This window comes from Syngnathus scovelli, chromosome 13 (genome assembly GCF_024217435.2).
Source record: "Syngnathus scovelli strain Florida chromosome 13, RoL_Ssco_1.2, whole genome shotgun sequence".
In the NCBI taxonomy this organism is placed as follows: domain Eukaryota; kingdom Metazoa; phylum Chordata; class Actinopteri; order Syngnathiformes; family Syngnathidae; genus Syngnathus; species Syngnathus scovelli.
Window position 1 is genome coordinate 6432113 of NC_090859.1, and position 23181 is coordinate 6455293.

The 23181-nt window shown below is 42.6% G+C and overlaps 1 protein-coding gene across 5 annotated transcripts in view; it reads left to right on the plus strand.

Annotated features, from left to right (window-relative positions):
• The first annotated feature begins 1857 nt into the window (after positions 1–1857).
• cacna1bb (calcium channel, voltage-dependent, N type, alpha 1B subunit, b) overlaps positions 1858–23181 on the plus strand; it is a 123040-nt gene continuing 101716 nt past the window's right edge. For all 5 annotated transcript variants that reach the window (XM_049737145.2, XM_049737144.2, XM_049737146.2 and 2 more), the window contains exons 1-3: positions 1858–3303; positions 6975–7081; positions 15847–15986. In XM_049737145.2, coding sequence (XP_049593102.1) covers positions 3015–3303; positions 6975–7081; positions 15847–15986 — 536 coding nt within the window. In that variant the 5' untranslated portion in view covers positions 1858–3014. The remainder of the gene's footprint in view (positions 3304–6974; positions 7082–15846; positions 15987–23181) is intronic.

Here is a 23181-nt window from a genome sequence, read left to right on the forward strand (position 1 = left end):
CACCGAACGACAGCAACCAATGATCCGACAGGGAGTGAGGGGCAGACAGGACCTATATACATGACAGGTAACGAGAGGCAGGTGGGAACAATCACACTGATCATGGGCACACAGGAGGGGAGAGGCGAGCACACAGACAGAAATCAAGACAACAGACACATAGTGGAGCAGTTGGGGACGAGACGTGACAATAAAGGCTATAATAATGTCCCAACATGGTCAATTGTGTTTTATCAATGGATATAACAATACCAAAACACAAAGTTGACAAAAGACAAAATGACAGACAAATCGGGAAAAATGCTGTGGTTGTAGTCAGGACTCCCATGAATCATTAACTGTACCAAAATTTATATGAGCTCAAATATTTAAATGTTACCGTTTAGGTTATCTGATTATCCATCCATCCATTTTAAACGATGCTTAGGCTTCTATGACAGTTCAGATTTTTTTTAGCCTATAGTCAATACAAACTCTCCAATATGTTAAAGTACCTCATACCATTATGTTGTAATGTGTTAAATGAACCACTAGATGACACCATAGCTTGTGAAATTGTGAATGGTTTCTCCCAAAAATGAAACATGGTATGCAGTTCATACAAAACCCGCAACACAAATCTAGTTGCAAATGCTCTATGTACAAAAGTAATAACATGTATGTGTGCATTGATTTTGTGTAAGTCATACAAGCTAAAGCTCCCACAATTGCTCCTAAATGATATTCATTTAGAAACGAATCTTTTCAGTTTAATTTTTGTTTCATCAGCATAATCGCCACTAACCAATGTGCATAAAACAATTTCCACTGGTAAATAATGTTCCATAAAATGCCTTGTGGTGTATGATGACCGTTTGTTACGCTGCAGTTTAATCATGTCAGACTACATAATGGTATTGTGTCTACTTTGGCCATAGGATTAGTTTCACTGGGTATAATTTGGAGCGCTCAATCGGCCGACCTATGCATGTTTGTCGGAGGAAATGGGAATGCCCGGAGTAAACCCACGGAGGCACAGGGAGAACATATAAACTCCACACAGGGAGGGCCAGAGATGGAATTGAACCCTCAAAATTGTGAGGCAGATGTGCTAACCAACGCCCCGCTGTTTGTTTGTTTGTTTGTTCGTTCATTCATTCATTCAAGATTCAAGAAGTTTTTATTCACCATGTTTGAGCGTGCCGAACAAGGAATTTGACTTCGGTAAATCACAGCCTCTGTTCAACATTTAGGTGACTAACAACAACACTCAGGACATGTGAAGAACGAAAGATATTCTCAAACACCCCCTGATCTTAAACCCCCAAGAGGGCAAGGAAAAACTCAAAACTCCAGCTAGGGGAAATGAGAAACCTTGAGAAGAGACCACAGATGGGAGGGTCCCTCTTCTAGGATGACCAGGCTGCAATGGATGCAGAGAGGACACATAGTACAAACAGTGTAGACAAAAAAGGTGTGGCAAGCGGGATGTTATTGCACAATAATGACTCTGAGACTCTAAGAGTGGTGTGAGTTCATCAGAGCGACAGCCTGGGGGAAGAAGCTGTCTCTGTGTCTGCTGGTTTTAGTGTACAGAGCTCTATAACGGCGTCATTCATTCATTCATTCATTCATTCATTCATTCATTCATTCCAGAGATGGACATTTCAACATAGTGGCAGCAATGCTCTCTTAGCCTAAGCTTGTTAACAGATTTTTCACACAAACATTCACACCGTCATATGTGGGTATTGAACTTACGGTGTCGGCACACAAGACAAGCAAGTGTACCGCCTACACCATCAGCGTCTCCCCTTAACAGATTATCTTGTAGCAGCAGGGTTTGCTTCTGGGTGTGTTCAGAAGTTTATGGCAAATGCATGATACCTTGTTGGTCACACCCTCCGTCTCTGATTGTTTGTTGATTCTTTGCAAAAAAAACAACAACACCAATTATTTATTTTTTTGGTGCAAAACAATGTAGGAAGTTGGGCCACATTGACCCACTTGCCCATAGACTACTGGAGCACCTGCGCCAATGATGATGATGTGATAATGAAGCCGTTTAGAAAATGGATGGATGGATGGACGGACGGACGGACGGACGGCAATAGATGGGTCCAAAGGTTAGTTGCACCCTCTGCCGTTTAATGGAGAAGTGTTTAATTGTTCTGCCTATTACTGTATATCACTGGAAAATATAGATGACACATAATTCATTGTAAACGATAATATTCACACTAAACAAAGCAAATTGAGTAATTTACATCGACAACTAATGCCTGTCACTAATGGAGGCTGGGAATCAATCGTCGACACAGAACGTGGCAACGAGTTAACAAGATACGTGATATAAAGAATGGATTCACTGACAATAATATTTTATACCACTAGAACTTCAGTAGCCGTGTGTTCTCCAGTCAACCAGCAGACGGTGAAGGGAAGGAGCACTGAGCGCTCCGTTCTCCGATAGGTCCACTATGATCACGTGAACACTTGCCTATTCCACCGGGGGGACTCGTGGAGCCCTGAGCCGCCCCATACTCCCCTACGCAGGGAGTGATCCAACACAAACCACACGACAACGCTCGCGTCAGATTTGGTCGTGTCATTGATGCTCGCAGCCAGGAAGAAGGTGCAAAAGGGATGGTCGTGTTGTTGGGTTGACCCAACCCTATCTAGAAAAAAACGACATTTCAACTGGTGTTCGGCCGCAGCCACGATGCTGACTTGATGTGGAGACGTGATTTCTTTCCTCCGTGGATGCAACAGCTTCAATGAACAGATCTCATCTCCTCTACGGCTGGAGTTATTTTCTCATCTTTTTTTTTGTTTTGAACTTTTACATGTTGACATTTTGGGGAGGATGAAACAGCGGAAAGAATTGAGCTTTAAATCACGTTCCAGTGCTTTTTCAAAGCTAGAAATACAGCAACTGTGCTTGTGGATGAAGTGCGTTTTGTTGTGATGCGTCTCTCTTCCATTTCCAATCAAACGACTTCGGATTTTCGCTGTTGGATCTGTGCTTTCCCAGAATGGCTCGTTTCACTGAAGATCTCCCCACCCGCTATGGAGGGAGCACAGGCGGCGGCGCCGGAGGAGGAGGGAGAGGAGCGCCGGGCGCGGGAAGAGGGGGAGCCCGCGGTGGAGGCGCTCCGAGCGGCCAAAGGATGTACAAGCAGTCGATGGCTCAGAGAGCCCGGACAATGGCCATTTACAACCCGAACCCCGTTAAGCAAAATTGCTTGACTGTCAACCGCTCCCTCTTCATCTTCCGGGAGGACAACGTGATCAGGAAATATGCCAAACGTATAACAGAGTGGCCATATCCTTTGCAAACGTAGTAAGGACATGTGCAGCGGCAGTCTATGCAACATGACCACAGAATCGAATTGAAATCCACAACAGCCTACAGGCCTTTTCTTTCAAGCGAGGTTGCGAACGCTCTCTACACGAGACAGTAAAAGTCCACTCCCATGTGCCGCTCACCCCACCCGAGTCTATCTATACCTTATTTCCTATCCACGCCACGCTGGCTGCACCTGTCGCTCCAGGGTTTATCTTGTAAATGGTGCCATGCATACGACCACACACGCGACTTACTCACATCGGTAGCTCTACCCTTTAGTTATATTATAAATGTTAAAAAATGTATGTTTCATCGTTGTGTAGTACAAATGATGGAACATTACGTGCGTCGTTAGCGAGTCAGCCATCCTATGACGTAGCCATGTGCGTTGAAACAGGAGGAAAAGACACGCGATGAGTTGATGGGGCAGAGGCTGAGTTTCAAGTCCTCTCCATGGTGCTGAAGTCGCCCACGCTGCCTTCTACGCCACGCTGGCAAGGCTGCAACAAAATATGGCCATTTAGAATGTAATTTTGTAATTGCTCAACAAGAGGTCCATTTGCTTCCTTTTCACAATCGCTATTCTTGTAATTTCACTTCCTTATTTTAAAAAAAAAGTTGAAAGATAATCAACAATGCAGTATTGGAACTCTAGGTCATAAACCGTCATTGCCAACTGAAGCAATGTTTCCCATTGAAAGTACTGGAAGCATGATTTTATTTTTATGTGTGTAGTGCTAAATAAATACAGTAAACAGTACAATATAGTTATGGATTCTACATTGTTCGCTTACAAAAATCACAGAACAATATCTTAGCCTGTTTGAAGAGACTACAGGTACCTATTGCATAACACTTATGACCAGCAAGCTCTTTTTCCATGTATCCATATCAAATACCTTTCTATGTCCCCTTCAATTTGAGTAACATATTATTAAAATAGTCACGTCGTTCGCCACATGAGCTGCCTTTATTGCTTAGCTATCATAACAGTTAATTTAAAACAACGCTATAGTCAAGATAAAAAAAGATTTCGGAATCATTGCAAATCAAACCCATTTCATCTACGGTAAATGCTTCGCGACAGAATTTGGTATTAGTCCGCTTTCATTTTTTTTTTTTTTTTTTACACTACATCTTGGTGTAAAGGGTCATAAACTTATTTTTTTACATTTCATAACCTCTCAATAGGACCTGACCCGTGGGCAATGACCTAGTGAAAATGGATTGCAGAATGAGCCAGCCATTGAAAATAGTTAGAAATGGTCAACCATCTGGAAAGATCATGAGCACATGTATAGGATGCTTCCTTTCTTTCCTTCCAGAAAGCCTTCAACCAGAGCATTACTGAAGCTTTCTGCTTTAATGGACTCAAATCAAAATGTAACAGCATTAGTCATTCTGGAACATGCAGGCTGGCTTTTCTCGAAGATTCATTGGTAAGCCCATAATTTGTCTTACATTACCGCATTGTAAAGTTGTGCACATTTTGGGATTAGTATGAGTGGGGTACATCGAAGAAAATATGAAGTACTGTACTTCCTGGAGTGGGAGCAACACACGATTATAAACCGGACCAGCTAAAATTACGGGAAAATCCTGTTTTGTTAATCTATAACAGGGGTGCTCAAACTTTTTCAGCTTACGAGCTACTTTTAAAATTACCAAGTCACAAAGATCTACCTACTACAATAAATAAAATAAATAAATAAATAAATAAATAATATAGTGCGTGTATTTTTGTAACGCACTTAGAAAATGACATTGTGAGAAAAAAAGTCCAACTCCAATTCCGTATTAAAGTGATACGTTTTTGGCTTCTTACTTGGTCCAGCAACCCCACTCATTTTTGATGGTCATAAACTTTCTTTTCTTTAAAAGAAAAAAGCGAGTGCGTGCGTTGATAAGCTTATAAACGTTGGCGGTTTGTGTGTGCGCGGCCGTTAAACATGCTGCGGTGAGGGGTTGTAGTCACTGTCTATTGCGCATGTGCGGTTCACTGTGATTGCCTCCCGACAGGCCTACCTGTATGTCAATCAAGCGATGGGCTGGATTCTAGCATACAGCATTTTTTTTTTTTCTTAAACGTCATGCGATCGACCAGTAGTAGCTTGGCGACCGACTGGTTGATCGCGATCGACGTATGGAGCACCCCTGATCTATAAGATGCACTGGATGATAAGACGCAGGTGTTTTTATGTTTAATTTCCATGTATAAGAGAATATGCAAAAATTATACAATGTCATAAAAATAATGAAAAATCCATAGATAAGATGCACTGCCACAGGGTTCAGAGCTTGTACAAAAAGTAGCGGTTTATTGTCCGGAAAATACGGTAGTCAACTTTTAGTAATGTATCAAAAACAGATATTTTCGAGAATTGTAGGTCCATTCTTCCCCATCAAACGCATTCAGGCATGTCTTTATGGTCTTTATGTAGTAGCTTATGTTTGGCAGAAAGGGTCTTCTGCAAAATGGCCCCTCAAAAGTTGGTAGAGTATTGTGGTCAGCCCAGTGTACTACTAGTGAGCCTCATAGTTCAGAGTGGAGGAGCAATGATTAATCGACAACTAATCGATCATCCAGGACGGAAATGGCCTTCTGTAAAATGCCCCCTCAGAAGTGGATAGAGTATTGTGGCCAGCTCAGTGTACTAGTAGTGAGCCTCATAGCTCAGAGCGGTGATGCAATGATGAATTGATTAATCGACAACTCATTGATCATCCAGGACAGAGAAAGGGCCTTAGGCAAAATGCCTCCTCAAAATTTGGTAGAGTATTGTGGCCAGCCCAGTGTACTAGTAGTGAGCCTCATAGTTTAGAGTGGTGGTGCAATGATGAATCGATTAATCGACAACTAATCGATCATCCAGGACAGAGAAAGGGCCTTCTGCAAAATGCCCCCTCCAAAGTTGGTAGAGTATTGTGGCCAGCCCAGTGTACTCGTAGTGAGCCTCATAGTTCAGAGTGGAGGTGCAATGATGAATCGATTAATCGACAACTCATTGATCATCCAGGACAGAGAAAGGGCCTTAGGCAAAATGCCTCCTCAAAATTTGGTAGAGTATTGTGGCCAGCCCAGTGTACTAGTAGTGAGCCTCATAGTTTAGAGTGGTGGTGCAATGATGAATCGATTAATCGACAACTAATCGATCATCCAGGACAGAGAAAGGGCCTTCTGCAAAATGCCCCCTCCAAAGTGGATAGAGTATTGTGGCCAGCCCAGTGTACTCGTAGTGAGCCTCATAGTTCAGAGTGGAGGTGCAATGATGAATCGATTAATCGACAACTGATCGATCATTAAATTTAGCGATAAATATCTTGATAATCGATGAATTGTTTTGAGGCTGTTGGCTGGGATAAGCTCCAGCTCACCCGTAAAACCGTAATGGGAACTGGCGGCATACAGTGGAAAACAGATGAATGGATGTTGGTATGCCTAGAATTTCCTGCGGGATATTAAATATCGATCTAACTTAAGATTTAGCATCGGGTATGAAATAATGGGTGTAGTCACTTTAGACTGATGAATTAATTGACTTTTTTCCAGATAGTGTCCTTTAAATTCCATTAGATGTTGTTTTAATGATTAATGTAATAATGAAATGAATGCTGCTTGACTTTCAAGTGCCCCTTAACCCTCGCACTCCATTTGAATACATGATCTTGGCTACAATCATCGCCAACTGCATCGTCTTGGCCCTGGAGCAACATCTACCTGCCAGCGACAAAACACCCATGTCGGAGCGCCTGGTAAGTGTTGTCTTCCCACTCTGGCTTCTTTTAGATTTGCAGCTGCTACCTTTACTGTGACGAAACCATTTTCCTCATTTACTGCAATTGCATTTTGTAATCATCCTTAATGAGAATGAGGATGAGCTCACATTGCATCACATTGCATTAAAACCACGAGTTGAACTCTGTCATTTGCATTACCCAATCAACCAGAGTATGAAAGAAACTAAAGATAATGCACGTGGGTTATTAAAAATCAACCTGCCTTGTCTATCAATAGTTGGCAAAAAAGCATGTTTTGTTATGGTTTGATACACTTGTGTTCTTTGAGGTTGCACATTGGAGTTTAAAATAGTGTGTGTCACAAAGAGTAACAGCTTTGTATGACTAACGTAATAAATTCCTGTCACATCCACACACACCTGCTACTGCCTTAAATGGTCTTCGCAGTTGCGGTCCAGATTCATCACAAAAAATTATTATGACGAGGACAACAAAATAGCGGTCAGGAGCAGGGGAAGTAGTGAGAGTTGTTTTACAAAGAGGGATCACACACTATCTCACTGCTTTTTTTTTTTACCTTAATGATGTAATGAAACAAGCAGCCAATTAATTTGTGAGATACGGGACAGAACAGCCAATTGCGGCAAGATCAGAATCAGAATCGCCTTTATTGTCACTGTAAACAGTAGGTCGAAATTTGAGCGCTTCGCCCTTTGGAGCGAAAAGCAAATCAAAATAAAAGAATATTAGAGCGCACAAGATTAAATGTAAAAAGCATACAAAATATAAAATATGTACAAAAGGCAGTAGTATGTACAGTACACAAATGCATATGTGTATTACATAGAAACCCGATTATTGCACAGGAGACAAAAAAATATTGCACAAGATTCCAAATACCGTATTTGCCGGTGTATTGGTCGACCTTTTTCGATCCAAAATCGACCGAAAAAAATCGACCTCGACTTATACACCGAGTCATAAAATTTAACTTCGTATTCATCGCTTCAAATGTGATGGTAACCAAGGCCGTTTCTCATGCATGCAAAATAAAAGAATATTAGAGCGCACAAGATTAAATGTAAAAAGCATACAAAATATAAAATATGTACAAAAGGCAGTAGTATGTACAGTACACAAATGCATATGTGTATTACATAGAAACCCGATTATTGCACAGGAGACAAAAAAATATTGCACAAGATTCCAAATACCGTATTTGCCGGTGTATTGGTCGACCTTTTTCGATCCAAAATCGACCGAAAAAAATCGACCTCGACTTATACACCGAGTCATAAAATTTAACTTCGTATTCATCGCTTCAAATGTGATGGTAACCAAGGCCGTTTCTCATGCATGCAAAATAAAAGAATATAAGAGCGCACAAGATTAAATGTAAAAAGCATACAAAATATAAAATATGTACAAAAGGCAGTAGTATGTACAGTACACAAATGCATATGTGTATTACATAGAAACCCGATTATTGCACAGGAGACAAAAAAATATTGCACAAGATTCCAAATACCGTATTTGCCGGTGTATTGGTCGACCTTTTTCGATCCAAAATCGACCGAAAAAAATCGACCTCGACTTATACACCGAGTCATAAAATTTAACTTCGTATTCATCGCTTCAAATGTGATGGTAACCAAGGCCGTTTCTCATGCATGCAAAATAAAAGAATATTAGAGCGCACAAGATTAAATGTAAAAAGCATACAAAATATAAAATATGTACAAAAGGCAGTAGTATGTACAGTACACAAATGCATATGTGTATTACATAGAAACCCGATTATTGCACAGGAGACAAAAAAATATTGCACAAGATTCCAAATACCGTATTTGCCGGTGTATTGGTCGACCTTTTTCGATCCAAAATCGACCGAAAAAAATCGACCTCGACTTATACACCGAGTCATAAAATTTAACTTCGTATTCATCGCTTCAAATGTGATGGTAACCAAGGCCGTTTCTCATGCATGCAAAATAAAAGAATATAAGAGCGCACAAGATTAAATGTAAAAAGCATACAAAATATAAAATATGTACAAAAGGCAGTAGTATGTACAGTACACAAATGCATATGTGTATTACATAGAAACCCGATTATTGCACAGGAGACAAAAAAATATTGCACAAGATTCCAAATACCGTATTTGCCGGTGTATTGGGCGACCTTTTTCGATCCAAAATCGACCGAAAAAAATCGACCTCGACTTATACACCGAGTCATAAAATTTAACTTCGTATTCATCGCTTCAAATGTGATGGTAACCAAGGCCGTTTCTCATGCATGCAAAATAAAAGAATATTAGAGCGCACAAGATTAAATGTAAAAAGCATACAAAATATAAAATATGTACAAAAGGCAGTAGTATGTACAGTACACAAATGCATATGTGTATTACATAGAAACCCGATTATTGCACAGGAGACAAAAAAATATTGCACAAGATTCCAAATACCGTATTTGCCGGTGTATTGGTCGACCTTTTTCGATCCAAAATCGACCGAAAAAAATCGACCTCGACTTATACACCGAGTCATAAAATTTAACTTCGTATTCAGCGCTTCAAATGTGATGGTAACCAAGGCCGTTTCTCATGCATCTCATTGTGCGTTGCACTTAGAAAATTTGAACCGGGCGGCGTGCGCGAGTGCGCGGCCCGCTGGAAGTCGAATGAGGCGCCGCGATCTCCTCCGCGGTGCTTATAAACAGCCGATCCGCTCGGCGGGGGCTATTTTCGGCCACTTGGCGCGTGCGCACGGCCTCCCGGATGTGCCGGGCGGGTGCGCGAGCTCGCCGGCCGCTGGAAGTCGAATGAGGCGCCGCGATCTCCTCCGCGGTGCTTATAAACAGCCGATCCGCTCGGCGGGGGCTATTTTCGGCCACTTGGCGCGTGCGCACGGCCTCCCGGATGTGCCGGGCGGGTGCGCGAGCTCGCCGGCCGCTGGAAGTCGAATGAGGCGCCGCGATCTCCTCCGCGGTGCTTATAAAGTGCCGATCCGCTCGGCTTGGAGCTATTTCCGGCCTCCCGTTGGTGCCGGGCGGCGTGCGCGAGCTCGCTGGCCGCGATCTCCTCCGCGGTGCTTATAAACAGCCGCATGCGCACGGCCTCCCGGAATTTGAACACATTTCGTCAATAAATTTCGCATATTGAATTTTGAAGTTTAATATAATGCAACAATTGAGCTCGACTTATACAAAGGATATATCATAAAATCGTACATTTCCGTCGAATTTTAGGGGGTCGACTTATACACCGAGTCGACCTGTACACCGGCAAATACGGTAGATAAGATGTTGCACTGTGACAAGATATTGCACTGTGATTAATTTGATCAGTATTTACTTATATATTTATATTTGTGGGTTCAGGGGACACGTGCATCTATTTTTGTTGACTACAGTGATAGCTCTGAGGAAGAAGCTATCCCTGAGTCTGCTTGTCCTTGTTTTGTGTGACCTGTACCTTCAGCCCGATGGTAGTAGGTCAAACAGGTGGTTACCGGGGTGGTAAGAGTCCTTGATGATGTTACCCGCTCTGGTCAAGTAGCGAGAGTTGGCGATGTCCTCCAGGTTGATGCAGACTTTATTGTTCATGTGGAAAGGGGATGTGGAATGCTGGAAGTCTGGCTGGGTCGGTGCGACAACGTTGTCGGGACATGGCTGGTGGGCGACGGTGGCGACGCCACAGTTGATCATTGGCTGACTGATAACTGAAATCAATCTTTCGAAGAGCAGCAGAGCGAACGCGTAGCAGATAATCCTGGTCGGGAACAGGCCTGTTGTTGGAACGGGCGGTGATCAGGACGTGGTCATAGACGGGCAAATTGTGGGGCGGACCCTCATGGAGCTGGGAAGACGAAGACGGGCAGCAGAAGGGCTGAGTACCTTGCGGACAGAGAACGATCCCACAAAGCGAGGCGCCAACTTACGGGACTCCACCCCGAGTGGAAAGTCCCGCGCAGATAGCCACATCGTTTGCCCGACCCGGTACGTTGGGCCTGGCGTGCATTGCTGGAGATGGAGGAGGCAGGCCCGGGCCCTGGCCCAAGCCCGATGACAACGGCGGACGCACACCAGAGCTGACAGGCAAGAGACAATTCTCTCCTGGCTAACAAAGAGTGGCGGCTGAAATCCAAACACACGGTGGAAAGGCGACAGACCTGCTGCAGAGCTTGGAAGCGAGTTATAGGCATACTCCACCCATGGGAGTTGCTGAGCCCACCCACGCCGATTGGCAGAGATCATACAGCAGAGGGACTTGCCCAGCTCTTGGTTCAGCTGCTCGGCCTGGCCGTTGGATTGCGGGTGGAAACCGGAGTAGAGGTTGGCCGAGGCTCCCAAGAGGCAACAGACCTCCCCCCCAGAACACTGAGGCGAATTGCGGGCCATGGTCTGACACAATGTCAAAGTCAAAGTCTGCTTTATTGTCAATTTCTTCACATGCCAAGACACACAAAGAGATCGAAATTACGTTCCCACTATCCCACGGTGACAAGACATAGTTCACAATGTACAAACAAGTAAACAACACAAGAAAAATAAAACAAGAAGGCGCAATCAATGAATAAATAAGAGTGATGAATAAATAATAAATAAACAAATAACACAATAAATAAGTACAGGACGATACGCAGAAGGGGGAAGAGAGTTCAGAATCCTAACAGCCTGGAGAATGAAGCTGTTGGTGAGTCGGTGCAGGAGTGAAGGCTCCTGTACCTCTTCCCAGAGGGCAGAAGATCAAACAAAGAGTGAGCGGGGTGACTCACATCACTCACAATCGTGGGCGCCTTGCGGGCGAGATGGGAGACGTAAATGCCCTTCAGGGAGAGGACTGAAGCACCAATAATCTTACCAGCCGTGTTCACTATGCGCTGCAGGGCCTTCATGTTGTATTCAGTGCAGCTACCACCCCAGACAGCGATACAACTGGAGAGGACGCTCTCAATGGTGCCACGGTAGAATGTAGTCATGACGGCCGGAGGAGCACTTGCTCGCCTGAGTTTCCGCAGGAAGTACAGGCGGCGCTAAGCTTTCTTCACCAGTGACGCGGTGTTGGCGGACCAGGAGAGGTCCTCACTGATGTGCATCCCCAGGAATTTGGTGCTGCTCACCCTCTCCACCACAGCACCGTTGATGGTCAGCGGCAGGTGTTGGGTGTGACCCTTCCGGAAGTCAACAAAAATGTCTCGGGGTAGTCCATGGTAACGGAACACCTCCCTCAGCAGGATTTGAGTGGTTTGTTTGACGGTAGGTAGCTTGGGAAGTGGGATGAATCGGGCCATCTTACTAAATTGGTTGACTACTGTTAAGACCACCGTGTTGCCCTCAGATGGGGGAGGGGGCGTGGCAAAGTCTATGCAGAGGTGGGACCACGGCCGGTGGGGGACAGGAAGTGGTCGAAGCAGGCCGGCCGGAGACTGGTTGGGTGTCCTGCACTGGTTGCAGACGGTACAGACTCTAATGTACTCCTGGATGTCCTCCCTCAGTGTTGCCCACCAGAAACATTGCTCCACCAAGAACTGGGTGCGGGCGATTCCAAGGTGGCAGGCAAGGTGGAAGTCGTGCGCGTGTGAAGATTGTCTGGGACAAACAGCCGATCGTTGGGTCAGGAACCGGGGCTGGGCTGATCCTGAGTGGCTGACCGTACTCGCTCCTCAATGTCCCAAGACACACCACCACGACGGAAACGGTGGGAATCTCACTTCTTGATTGCTCCTCCCCGTAAAATGCTCGTGAGAGGGTATCCGCCTTGGCGTTGCGAGAACCAAATAGGTAGGGAGGGAGAAGTTAAATCGCTCGAAGAACAAGAACCACCGGGCCTGGCAGGAGTTCATCTTCTTGGCGGATTGGAGGTACTCCAAGTTGCACTGGTCGGTCCACACAATAAATGGTCATAAATGGGCAAATGGTCATGATGGGTGGTAGGCAGGACGGGACGGGTCAATAAACGGACAAGGTCGGCAATGGTGGTCCGACAAGATATACAAAGTAAGCAAACAAGTCGCATCACGGGACAGACTGACAAGGACTGGCTGGGATTTACTCGATTGACGGGGCGTGGTTGTGAGCGACTGGGTGATAGATGACGCAGGCATGTGACATAATTAGCACAAGGCAATCAGGTTTTAATCACGGAACAGGATTAACTAATCAGAAGGCGCGCAGTAATCCAAAAGCTATTTCTTATTTTTTTCCGGATCATGACGCAAGACTACTGTTTTAAAATTACTTACTGTCAGTTGTGGCTGCCTTATTATACAACTTTGTAACTAATCGCTATGTCATTAATGATTACAATTAAAATCGCTTAAAATTTGGAAATTGTATATTGTGCACGAGAGGAGATTCTTGATCTGTATTTTTTTTTCTGGATCCTCAACATCAGATTTTCTTGGCTTGGTACTTTATGTACTTTCAAAGTCAAAGTCTCCTTTACTGTCAATTCCTCCGCATGTCAAGACACACAAAGAGATCGAAATTACGTTTCTCACTATCCCAGGGTGACAAGACAGAGTTCACAACGCACATACAAGTAAACAACACAGGAAAAATAACACAAGAAGTCAACATCAATGAACAATAAGCGTGATAGCACGCTAGCCGCTCCCGATGCACGGCAGACTCCGGTAAGATGACAGTCAACCAGGCCACTGTGAACACGAGCACACAGCAGGCACGCACTGTCCGGTTCGTGGATCCTATCAGGCGAACGCAACCCATCTTGTCCCGCGAATGAACATACGCCAGGAGAATGGAAGGCACGGCTGAGCGAGCTGGGTTGGCCGCAAGCCTGGCCCGACGTCTCCGCGCTGGCCCCTCTCCCGCTGCCTCGCAGACCCGCTGCCGACGCATCCCAACAATGCTCCAGGACGGAGCTAACAAACAATCTGCAATGAAAACATCACCTTGGTATTAAAACTTTAACATTTGGAGGTTGTGATTGCCCTGTAACCGGTCTCTGCAGTCAAGAGTAAATGTAGAAACAACTCTGAACAAATGATGTTGCAATATTGAAGCGCCTTACAGTAACTCTTGTCTAACATGTCTCTTTTCAGCCGTGCTTCAGCGTGGGCAAACAACGCTATAGAAAAGGTCACATTTCTTTATAGAACTCTGGCCTGTCACGCTGTCTTTATGTGATTATTTATGTTGGAGTATTCAGGGGGTTGGGTATAGTGTCTGTCAGGTTGAAGTATGCTCAAAGCGAGTGAGGGGTGGAAGTAGGCATATATATACTGTTCAAGCCCTGTGCAATGCCTGCAGTCCTTCTGCCACTACACTGTACATTGAACTATAAGGTTTTCACACCTCTTCCAGCTCACTTTCTTACTTTTGGGGAAAGGCTTTGGGTTCATTCAGTCACTCAACTTCTCAAAGTGGAAGTCAAGTCAAACATTTTCTTCAAAGTCAAAGTCTCCTTTATTGTCAATTCCTCCGCATGTCAAGACACACAAAGAGATCGAAATTACGTTTCTCACTATCCCAGGGTGACAAGACAGAGTTCACAACGCACATACAAGTAAACAACACAGGAAAAATAAAACAAGAAGATGAACAATAAGAGTGATAGCACGTTAGCCGCTCCCGATGCACAGCAGAGTCCGGAAAGATGACAGTCAAGCAGGCCACTGTGAACACGAGCACACAGCAGGCACGCACTGTCCGGTTCGTGGATCCTATCAGGCGAACGCAACCCATCTTATCTTTGCAATAATATTTAGGTAGATTGTGTGGCAAAGCAGTAACATCATCTATTTGATTTCTGGCTGGTTTGCTGGGAAATATCGACACAAATGAACTTGCACATGCGTGTAAAGCATACAACATTTTGCAAAGGAGTCACTGTAACACTATTTAACAATAAATTGATTCATGTTCTAATTAAATTGCCTTTGATCTGAAAAGAAAAATGTTCTTTCACGGCATTAAAAGTATTAAAATGCATTTACCTGCAGGAATCCTGTTAAAATCTCATATAGCCCCTGAAAATTCTTCATATACCCCCAAGGGGTACTCATAACCCCATTTGAGAACGGCTGGACGAGACAACCAGTCTACGGTGCACCCACCTCTTGCCCCAGAGTTAACTGGAATTTGGCTCCATCTCCTCTGAGATTCTACAATTTTCATTGAAAGGATGTGTGAATTGAACCAAATTCATCAAATCTAAAAATATCCGTACTCAGATGTATACAAACCTTTATAAGACTACCAAATATGCACTATTTTTGACAGTTGTTAACGCTATAGTTGTTGAAGTTGACTTAACTTTACTTCTTCAGGAAAGCTCATTTAAATTCAGTTGAGTCACAACAACACTGCTTTATATAAGGCCAACTAAACTCTTGAAAATCTGTCAGGTTGTTTTTTTTCCCATGAAATTTTAATTTCAGGTTGCTTAAATAATTCTGTCCAAGTGGTTTTGGTACAACAGAGCTGCAAAATAAATGTTTAAGATGTTTCTTCTGCATTAATAAGCATGTGTGGACTTCCATTGATTAATAACCCCTTGCTATGGGCATGAACAATATTTGTGTTCAGTCTTTTTTCATAGAACAGGGCTCCTCTTCTTGCACTTGTGCTTGGAACGGTGCAAAAGGTGAAAGGGTCCATCTTTTTTTCCTCCACATTACTTACCCTTCTTTCTTTCACTTTATGCTTCATTAACCACTCCCTTAGATTTTTTTTTTAAATGCCCTTTCTCTGTCATGCTCATGGTCGCTCTCTCTTTGCTTCTCTCTCACTCTGATCTTCTCCCTCCACAGGACGACACAGAGCCCTACTTTATTGGAATATTCTGTTTCGAGGCAGCCATTAAGATCATCGCCCTGGGCTTTGCATTCCATAAAGGCTCCTACCTCCGTAACGGATGGAATGTAATGGACTTTGTGGTCGTTCTCACTGGGTGAGTCCTTCGCCCGCTGGGTGTCGGCTGTCTATGGGTATCATAAGTGAGAGAGTGACTTCTTTTGTTTGTGTGTACCTTGTGGAATAATTTACTGGCATCACCTTCCCCCACTCCCCCGCCACTTCCAAGTATCTTATATATTCAACAAGTAACACACATACAATGCTTGCCTATTGCTTTTGACTATTCAACTTGAACATCTGCATGGCTAGCACGGATGGAAAAGCCTGAATAAAAAAAAAAAGATGCTTCTGTGTAAAAATTGGAATGAAAGGATATATAATTATACTATATTTTTTATAAATTTGACTGTCCATTAACCGGCAGTTAGAATAGCTGCCTACTACACTACACTATATTTCCTATTATCAGAGAAACAGTGAAGACGTTGCCTCTCAAATAAAGCAATCATTAGGTCAATAGTTCTTACCAATTACCTATGGTATGTCAATTTAGGTTTTGTCTCCAGAGCAAAATCTACCCCCTTCTGCGTAGCGTGCGGCACTGTTGCGCTATTTTCGGGAATGTCTGCTGTACGCGCACTTGCTCCTTTTTTTTTCTGCTCCTCTTATTTATTTATTTATTTATTTATTGTTGTGTTATTTATTCATTATTTATTCAGCACGCTTTTGTTATACTTGTTACTTGTTTGTCTGTTGTGAGCCATGTCTTGTCACCGTGGGATAGGGGGGAACGAAATTTCGGTTTCTTTGTGTGTCTTTGGCATGTGGAGAAATTGACAATAAAGCTGACTTTGACTTTGACTTTGACTTACTTTTATCCACTGATGGTAATCAGATGGGCTGAAGGAGTAATGATGATAACATTTGGAAAGAATTGTGTCTTGTCAGTGTCAAGGGGTAAATCAAATTAGTGCTTTGGTTTGTTCTAAATTTCCATGTCATGAACTTAAATGAATTTTTTTTTATGTCATTTTACCTCAAGTGACACTCATTTCACCGATGTCTCGGTCATAGTTTTGTCATACTTTTGATGACACAGCAACTTTTAACAAAACAAAAAATAGTGTCCAACGTACCATGGCTACCCTAGATACAACTTACTATACGGTGAACGTATAGTATGCATAGTGTGTGCATATAATACACACGTATACCATCACTTAAACTTGATTAACTTGTCAGTGCTAATGCCACACTTTCGAATTGTTTGCAGTGCTTGTATTGTAAGGCACTGCACATTTCATTGGGAAACTATTTACTAGTGATCAGTTTGTATTTAATGTCTTTAAGTTTCCTTCTTTGAAATTGAAATGTGTATTTAATACATGTCATAAATTTATCAGAACACTAAATTCACAGTTTCTTGGATAAGTACATCATTTTAATAGTACACTGGATCATAATAAAACAGTTGCCGTTTGTCCTTGTCATGGCAACACCAAATTGACATGATCGTTTCTCATGTTCTGGTAACATAAAATAAAGAGCTATATCTAGGTGACATCCTTCTACTGAGTAGCCCAAAAAACAAAAAAAAAAACAACAACAGCGGATTGCAGATGTATAGGTGCTTAGGTACTGTCCAAATGTATTCAATTTAGGGTTCACTTAGGTTACGATGAGATTGGTGATGGGAAACTCTACTTAGAGTAAAGAGATGGGAAACTCAGAGTAAAGAGAAACCTCCAACAGAAATTGGACACTCTCATAAGTGAATAGTAGAAATGCAAGGAAGGCCTCAATTGAGACCCCCAGGATTTTATTTGATATTCTAATATATATTTATTTTAAATTATTTTCTCAAAGCCCCAGTTTGGCCACGGGAAAGAAAAAATCTTGGAGCCTTAACTATAGAAATATGTAATGAGTATGAAAAAAATACACCTGTAAACAAGTGGGAATAAATTCCTTTACTATTTATTTTCAAAGTTTTCTAAAACCTGCATGCACAGACAGACTAGACTAGACAGACAGACAGACAGACAGACAGGCTGACTGACTGACTGACTGACTGACAAAAACAAGTTGAGCATCCATTTACACATTACAAGGTGTGTCCATTTCAGTCACTCAGCGTATTTATATTGTTAAGTTTTTTTTCAAGTATCAGATTGGTTTAAGACTTGACCTCCCAAAAACTGTCCGATCTCAGGTTAAAAAATAAAAAAATGCAAAAGAAACCGAAAACTGTTTGATAGGACAAATATGAATTCTTTAGACCAGTAGTGCATTAACTGTTCCGGTTCAAACAGGTAGATGCTTTTTGTGGACTGAAAATCGCTATTGTTTATATGTTCAAAAGATGACACGATTGGTGATCTGTCCGCTGGCTGCACGACCACTTTCTACCAATACATCGGCAGCCTGTTCAAACTCCTTTCGCATTATCATGCTTTCCACTTCATCACTTGGCTCACTTGGATGCCACAATGACTGTAGCATCTTGACATGTGTCAAGAGTCCAACATAGACGGATGTAATGGAGAGAATATGGGAAAATTATTTAGGATTGGTTGATAAACTAAGTGGAAGTATTGTCAGTGTTTTAAATCTTTCACCCGGGCGACCCACTGAGGGCCGGTTCAAAATAGCCCACATCCCGGTACCTGTCCAAAACTCAGAATTAGGGACCGCTTGCTCTATGAACCCAACATTGTGTCATCTAAAACGTGGCTGCGTGAAGAAAGAAACGGCTTTTCAGTCTCGGCAAGCGATTGCTGTAGCTGGATACAAGTTAACTATTATATCGTGTGTCTCCATTTGGTTGCTTGGTAACCACAGTAGATAATGATAACCTAAGTGTGTTCAGGGCTACGTATGTGTGCGCGCACGTGCATGCATGCGTGTGTGTGTGTGTGCGTGTGCGTGCGTGTGTGTGTGTTTGTGAGTGTGTGTCAAACTTGCCTTTGTGCTTGACATGATCCTTTGGGATTTGGGGTTGAGTCAAAGGTGTCCATCAAAGTGAGGGCAATCACATGGCAAGGAGTTTTGATTGCAACTTGTCATCTTGGGATCTTTCACCCCGCCCCCCCCATGTTCAGACGATCAAAGATGTAAAAGTAATTTAATCATATTATTCAGTATCCTTACAGAGCAGCACAAAAAACTACACTGACACCTGACACCTATCTGCTTGTGACATTTTCATTTTTTGACACTCCGTAGCAGAAACTTCGCTCTGTAATATCAAAGTTATGTGCTAGGTTAGGACCAAAGACAAAATCTCATCGTTGTGGTGGTTGTTTGATTGCGGGGTATGAATGAATGTAACTGCATTGACACAGAAGAGGAGGGCCTCCTCTTTCTGAAAGCCAAAGAAGAAGAATGAAAATTGACAATCATCAATCAAACACAATTTCTGCAGCATTTTTCTTGGAAGCAAAAAAGTTAAAGTTAAAGTCCCAATGATCGTCACACACACATCTGGGTGTGGTGAAATTTGTCCTCTGCATTTAACCCATCCCCGTGTGATTTTGATCCATCCCCTGGGGGAGAGGGGAGCAGTGAGCAGCAGCGGTGCTGCGCTTGGGAATCATTTAGTGATCTAACCCCCCAATTCCAACCCTTAATGCTGAGTGCCAAGCAGGGAGGCAATGGGTCCCATTTTTATAGTCTTTGGTATGACCGGGCCAGGGTTTGAAGCCACAACCTTCCAGTCTCAGGGCGGACAGTCTACCACTAGGCCACTGAGCTGAGCAATTGTTGTGTTTTGATATACAAACACTGGTGCTAACGTTGGCATGCGTCTAATGGTCGTTTTTTAAAAAAAAACTTTTTTCAATTTTATTTCTTATTTTGTATTATAGGGCACAGCTCTAATGTTAAGTGTCTGATGTGCCAGTCATGTGCAATGGCAACGTGAAAGGGGCCTTCCTGTCACGTCTCGTGTCGTCTTGGTTTCTGTCTGTGTGCTCGCCCCTCCCCTCCTGTGTGCCCATGATCAGTGTGATTGTTCCCACCTGCCTCTCGTTACCTGTCGTGTATAAAAGTCCTGTCTGCTCCTCACTCCCTGTCGGATCATTGGTTGCTGTCGTTCGGGGTTGTCGTACTGTCTTGATGCCGTCATGTCCTGCTATCTTCTTGTTTCACGTCCCGGTCAGTCAGTCAAGTTATTGTTTGTTAAGTCATGTCAGTTTGCCTTTTGAGTTGCTTCAATAAACCCTGGTCCAAGCTGCACTTGGTCGTCCTGCTCCATGCTCCACCCGACCGTGACACTTCCTCTTTCATGTCTGCAATAAATACCGTATTTTCCGGATTTTAATTCGCAGTTTTTTTTCATAGTTTGGCCGGTGGTGCGACTTATATTCAGGAGCGACTTTATTATTAACAAAATATTATATCACTTCACATGTTATTTTCACACTAAACCGCATGAGGTCGCTCTAGACCTCTGGAATAATTGGAACTGAAACTGACGAGTCTAACGTAAGCCACGTAGAAGAGGAAGCGCTGCATCTTCTACTTCCGGGGTTAGGGGAGTTGTTTATAAGTGACACCGAAGATGAAGATTTTGTTGGATTTAATGATTTGGAGTGACGCGGATGGTTTGATAAACTTTTTAGCATGTTATCTATGCTATAGTTATTTAAATAACTCTTAATATGTTACGTCGTGCACATTTTCAGTTCCTTCTTTATGTGTTTCTGTAACGTTAGCATACCATACCTTCAGCCTGTTGTTGCCTATTCTATTTTTATTTTAAATTGCCTTTCAAGATGAAATGTCTGTTCTTGGTGTTGGATTTTACCAAATAAATTTCCCCCAAAATGTGACTTGTACTCCGGTGCGACCTATACAGTCAAACCTCGGTTTTCGACCACAATCCGTTCCAGAAGGCAGTTCGAGAAGTAAATCGATCGAATTCCGAATCTATTTTTCCCATTAAAAATAATGGAAAAAAAAAATTATCTGTTCCAAGACTAAAAAAAAACCCACCTTTTTTAAGCATTTTTTCATTTGCGCATATTTGTCCGATCGTGCAACTGCAGCGCGCCGCCGTCTGCGCAACTGCACCGCGCAACTGCACCGCGCTGGTCGCATTATTGTGACAGAGCCGTCGCTGAAATTTAGAAAATATTTTTAAAGTCCTGATGCACTTTCCAAAATTTAAGTGGACCTCAGTACGCAGGGAGCTTAATTTAGTCCGATCGCGCAACCGCAGCGTGCCGGGCGCTCACTGTCGCATTGCTTTAAGAGCGTCTTTGTGTTTTAGGATGGCTTTACTGCTCCCACTTGCTTCCTTTGGAGGCATGATTAGGGGTTAATACAATCCTCAAAGTTACGAAAATACAATAATGAACGGAGTCAGTCGGCATCCGGGCCGCGCGGTTGGGTTTTCCCGGGTCCTTTCGGCTTTCGGCTCATCTCGCGAGGTTCAACCTCTCAATTTTGTTCGACAACCAAAGCAAAAAAGTCTCGAATTTTTCTTTCGAATTCCAATTTGTTCAAGAACCGGGACGTTCGAAAACCAAGGTTTTACTGTATAGATATCTTTTGCATATTATGCATTTTATGGCTGGTGCGATTTATACTCCGGAGCGACTTATAATCTGTATGCATAAGCACATCAAATCACAACTAATGCTTTAACTGTACAAGGTCTCTCTGGTATCTGGGGGTGGCCGTAACATGCATGATGGATCTGCAGCAATATTTGTCACCATTCGTCCACTAGTTATACTTTTGATGTGACACAATTCTTTTCACCGCTTTATGAAGAGTCAGTCTGCCCTTGACTCCATTGCCTGCGCAAAGTTCTTAGGCTAATTACGTTTGTACAGCCATCCAAGCCTAATGTAAGGGTCTAAATGATAGTGTAGCTAGAGGCAGTGGCAGACCTTTAATCTGTTCTAAGACATTAGAAGCCCCCAACAAAGAATGAATCTGCCTATCTTGCCAAAGGCCTAATCGATAGCTTGTGGTACTTGGCCAGCAACGGAACGAGGAACTCTGATGAGAACTGATTAATGGCACAGAGTGTACTGATTTTTGAGTATGGTCATGGAGTTAAAGTGTTAAACAGTTAAACAAATATATTTTATGATTTTTTTTTATAGCCAGTCTCTTCTGGGCTCATTCTGATTGTTAGCTCATAAAAAAAATACATAAGCCTGAGACCCTTGTGTTGGTGGTTAATATGCTTTTCTCATCTGAGTTAGTCATTAATTTACTTTCTGGAATTTAGAAAAGAAATTTTTATTTTTCTCTGGCCCTAATAGTAGGAATTCAAATCTCATAAATAACATCTGTTGTTGTTGCACTAAGGTCATAATGTAATGAAGACTTCTGCAAAATACATTGAAAAGGAGGAAGATTAAAGACATGAATGGGTGAATGCCATTCCTGGTTAATCTCCTGATGCTTCTTGCTCTATGACATGTGGTCATTGCCGCTATTGACTGTAGCCATTTGGTGCCTCTGCAAACTCTATGGCAACTGCAATCTAACTAAGTGAAAATAATAACCTCGGTGTCATCGCCACGGAAACAAAGTCAGGGAAGTTATTTGTGTTAGTTTATTTATAGGTATGTTTGATTCAGGAGCCGAGCTTTAAGTGGTTGGGGCGAGAGTCGGTGCTTGGCGACTTCAAAGTTGTCACGTCCTTTCATGTGCATCTCAGGCAATGGGGTGGACACAATAGCAAGCTTCAAAGTATGGTCACTGAAAGTGCAGAGGGGTGCTCACATTTATAACAACATCCGGCTACATCAATAAATGCTCCTTTTGAACCATGACCAAACACTGCTTGTTGGGTCATGAAGGTCTGACTACATGCGCGTACATTGTGCATGCGTGTGAAATTAAGGATTTTATGTATCCTAGGAAATAAGATCTTTTTTCAAAATCAGACTTTTTCGTTGATGATACACATTACTTAGTCTTTATGATATATTCACTGGACAGGAGGACTGGGAACATAAAGTATTATATTATGTAACTCTTACTTTCCAGAGTCAGATCAATTAAACATACGTACACATTTTGAAAAATATTATTTTTAAGTACTAATTGATCTACCGTATTTTCCAGACTATAAGTCGCTCCAGAGTATAAGTCGCACCAGTTAGTTGTTATTGTCAAACTTTGTATTTTCTTCAGCATCCCTCATCTTAATAAATCTGTAAGGTATTGCAAACGTATTCTGATATTTTTTTTATTATGTTAAGATTTTATTTTACTAAGATTACACATTTCCTTTTTTTTATATTTTAAATTATTATTGCAATATT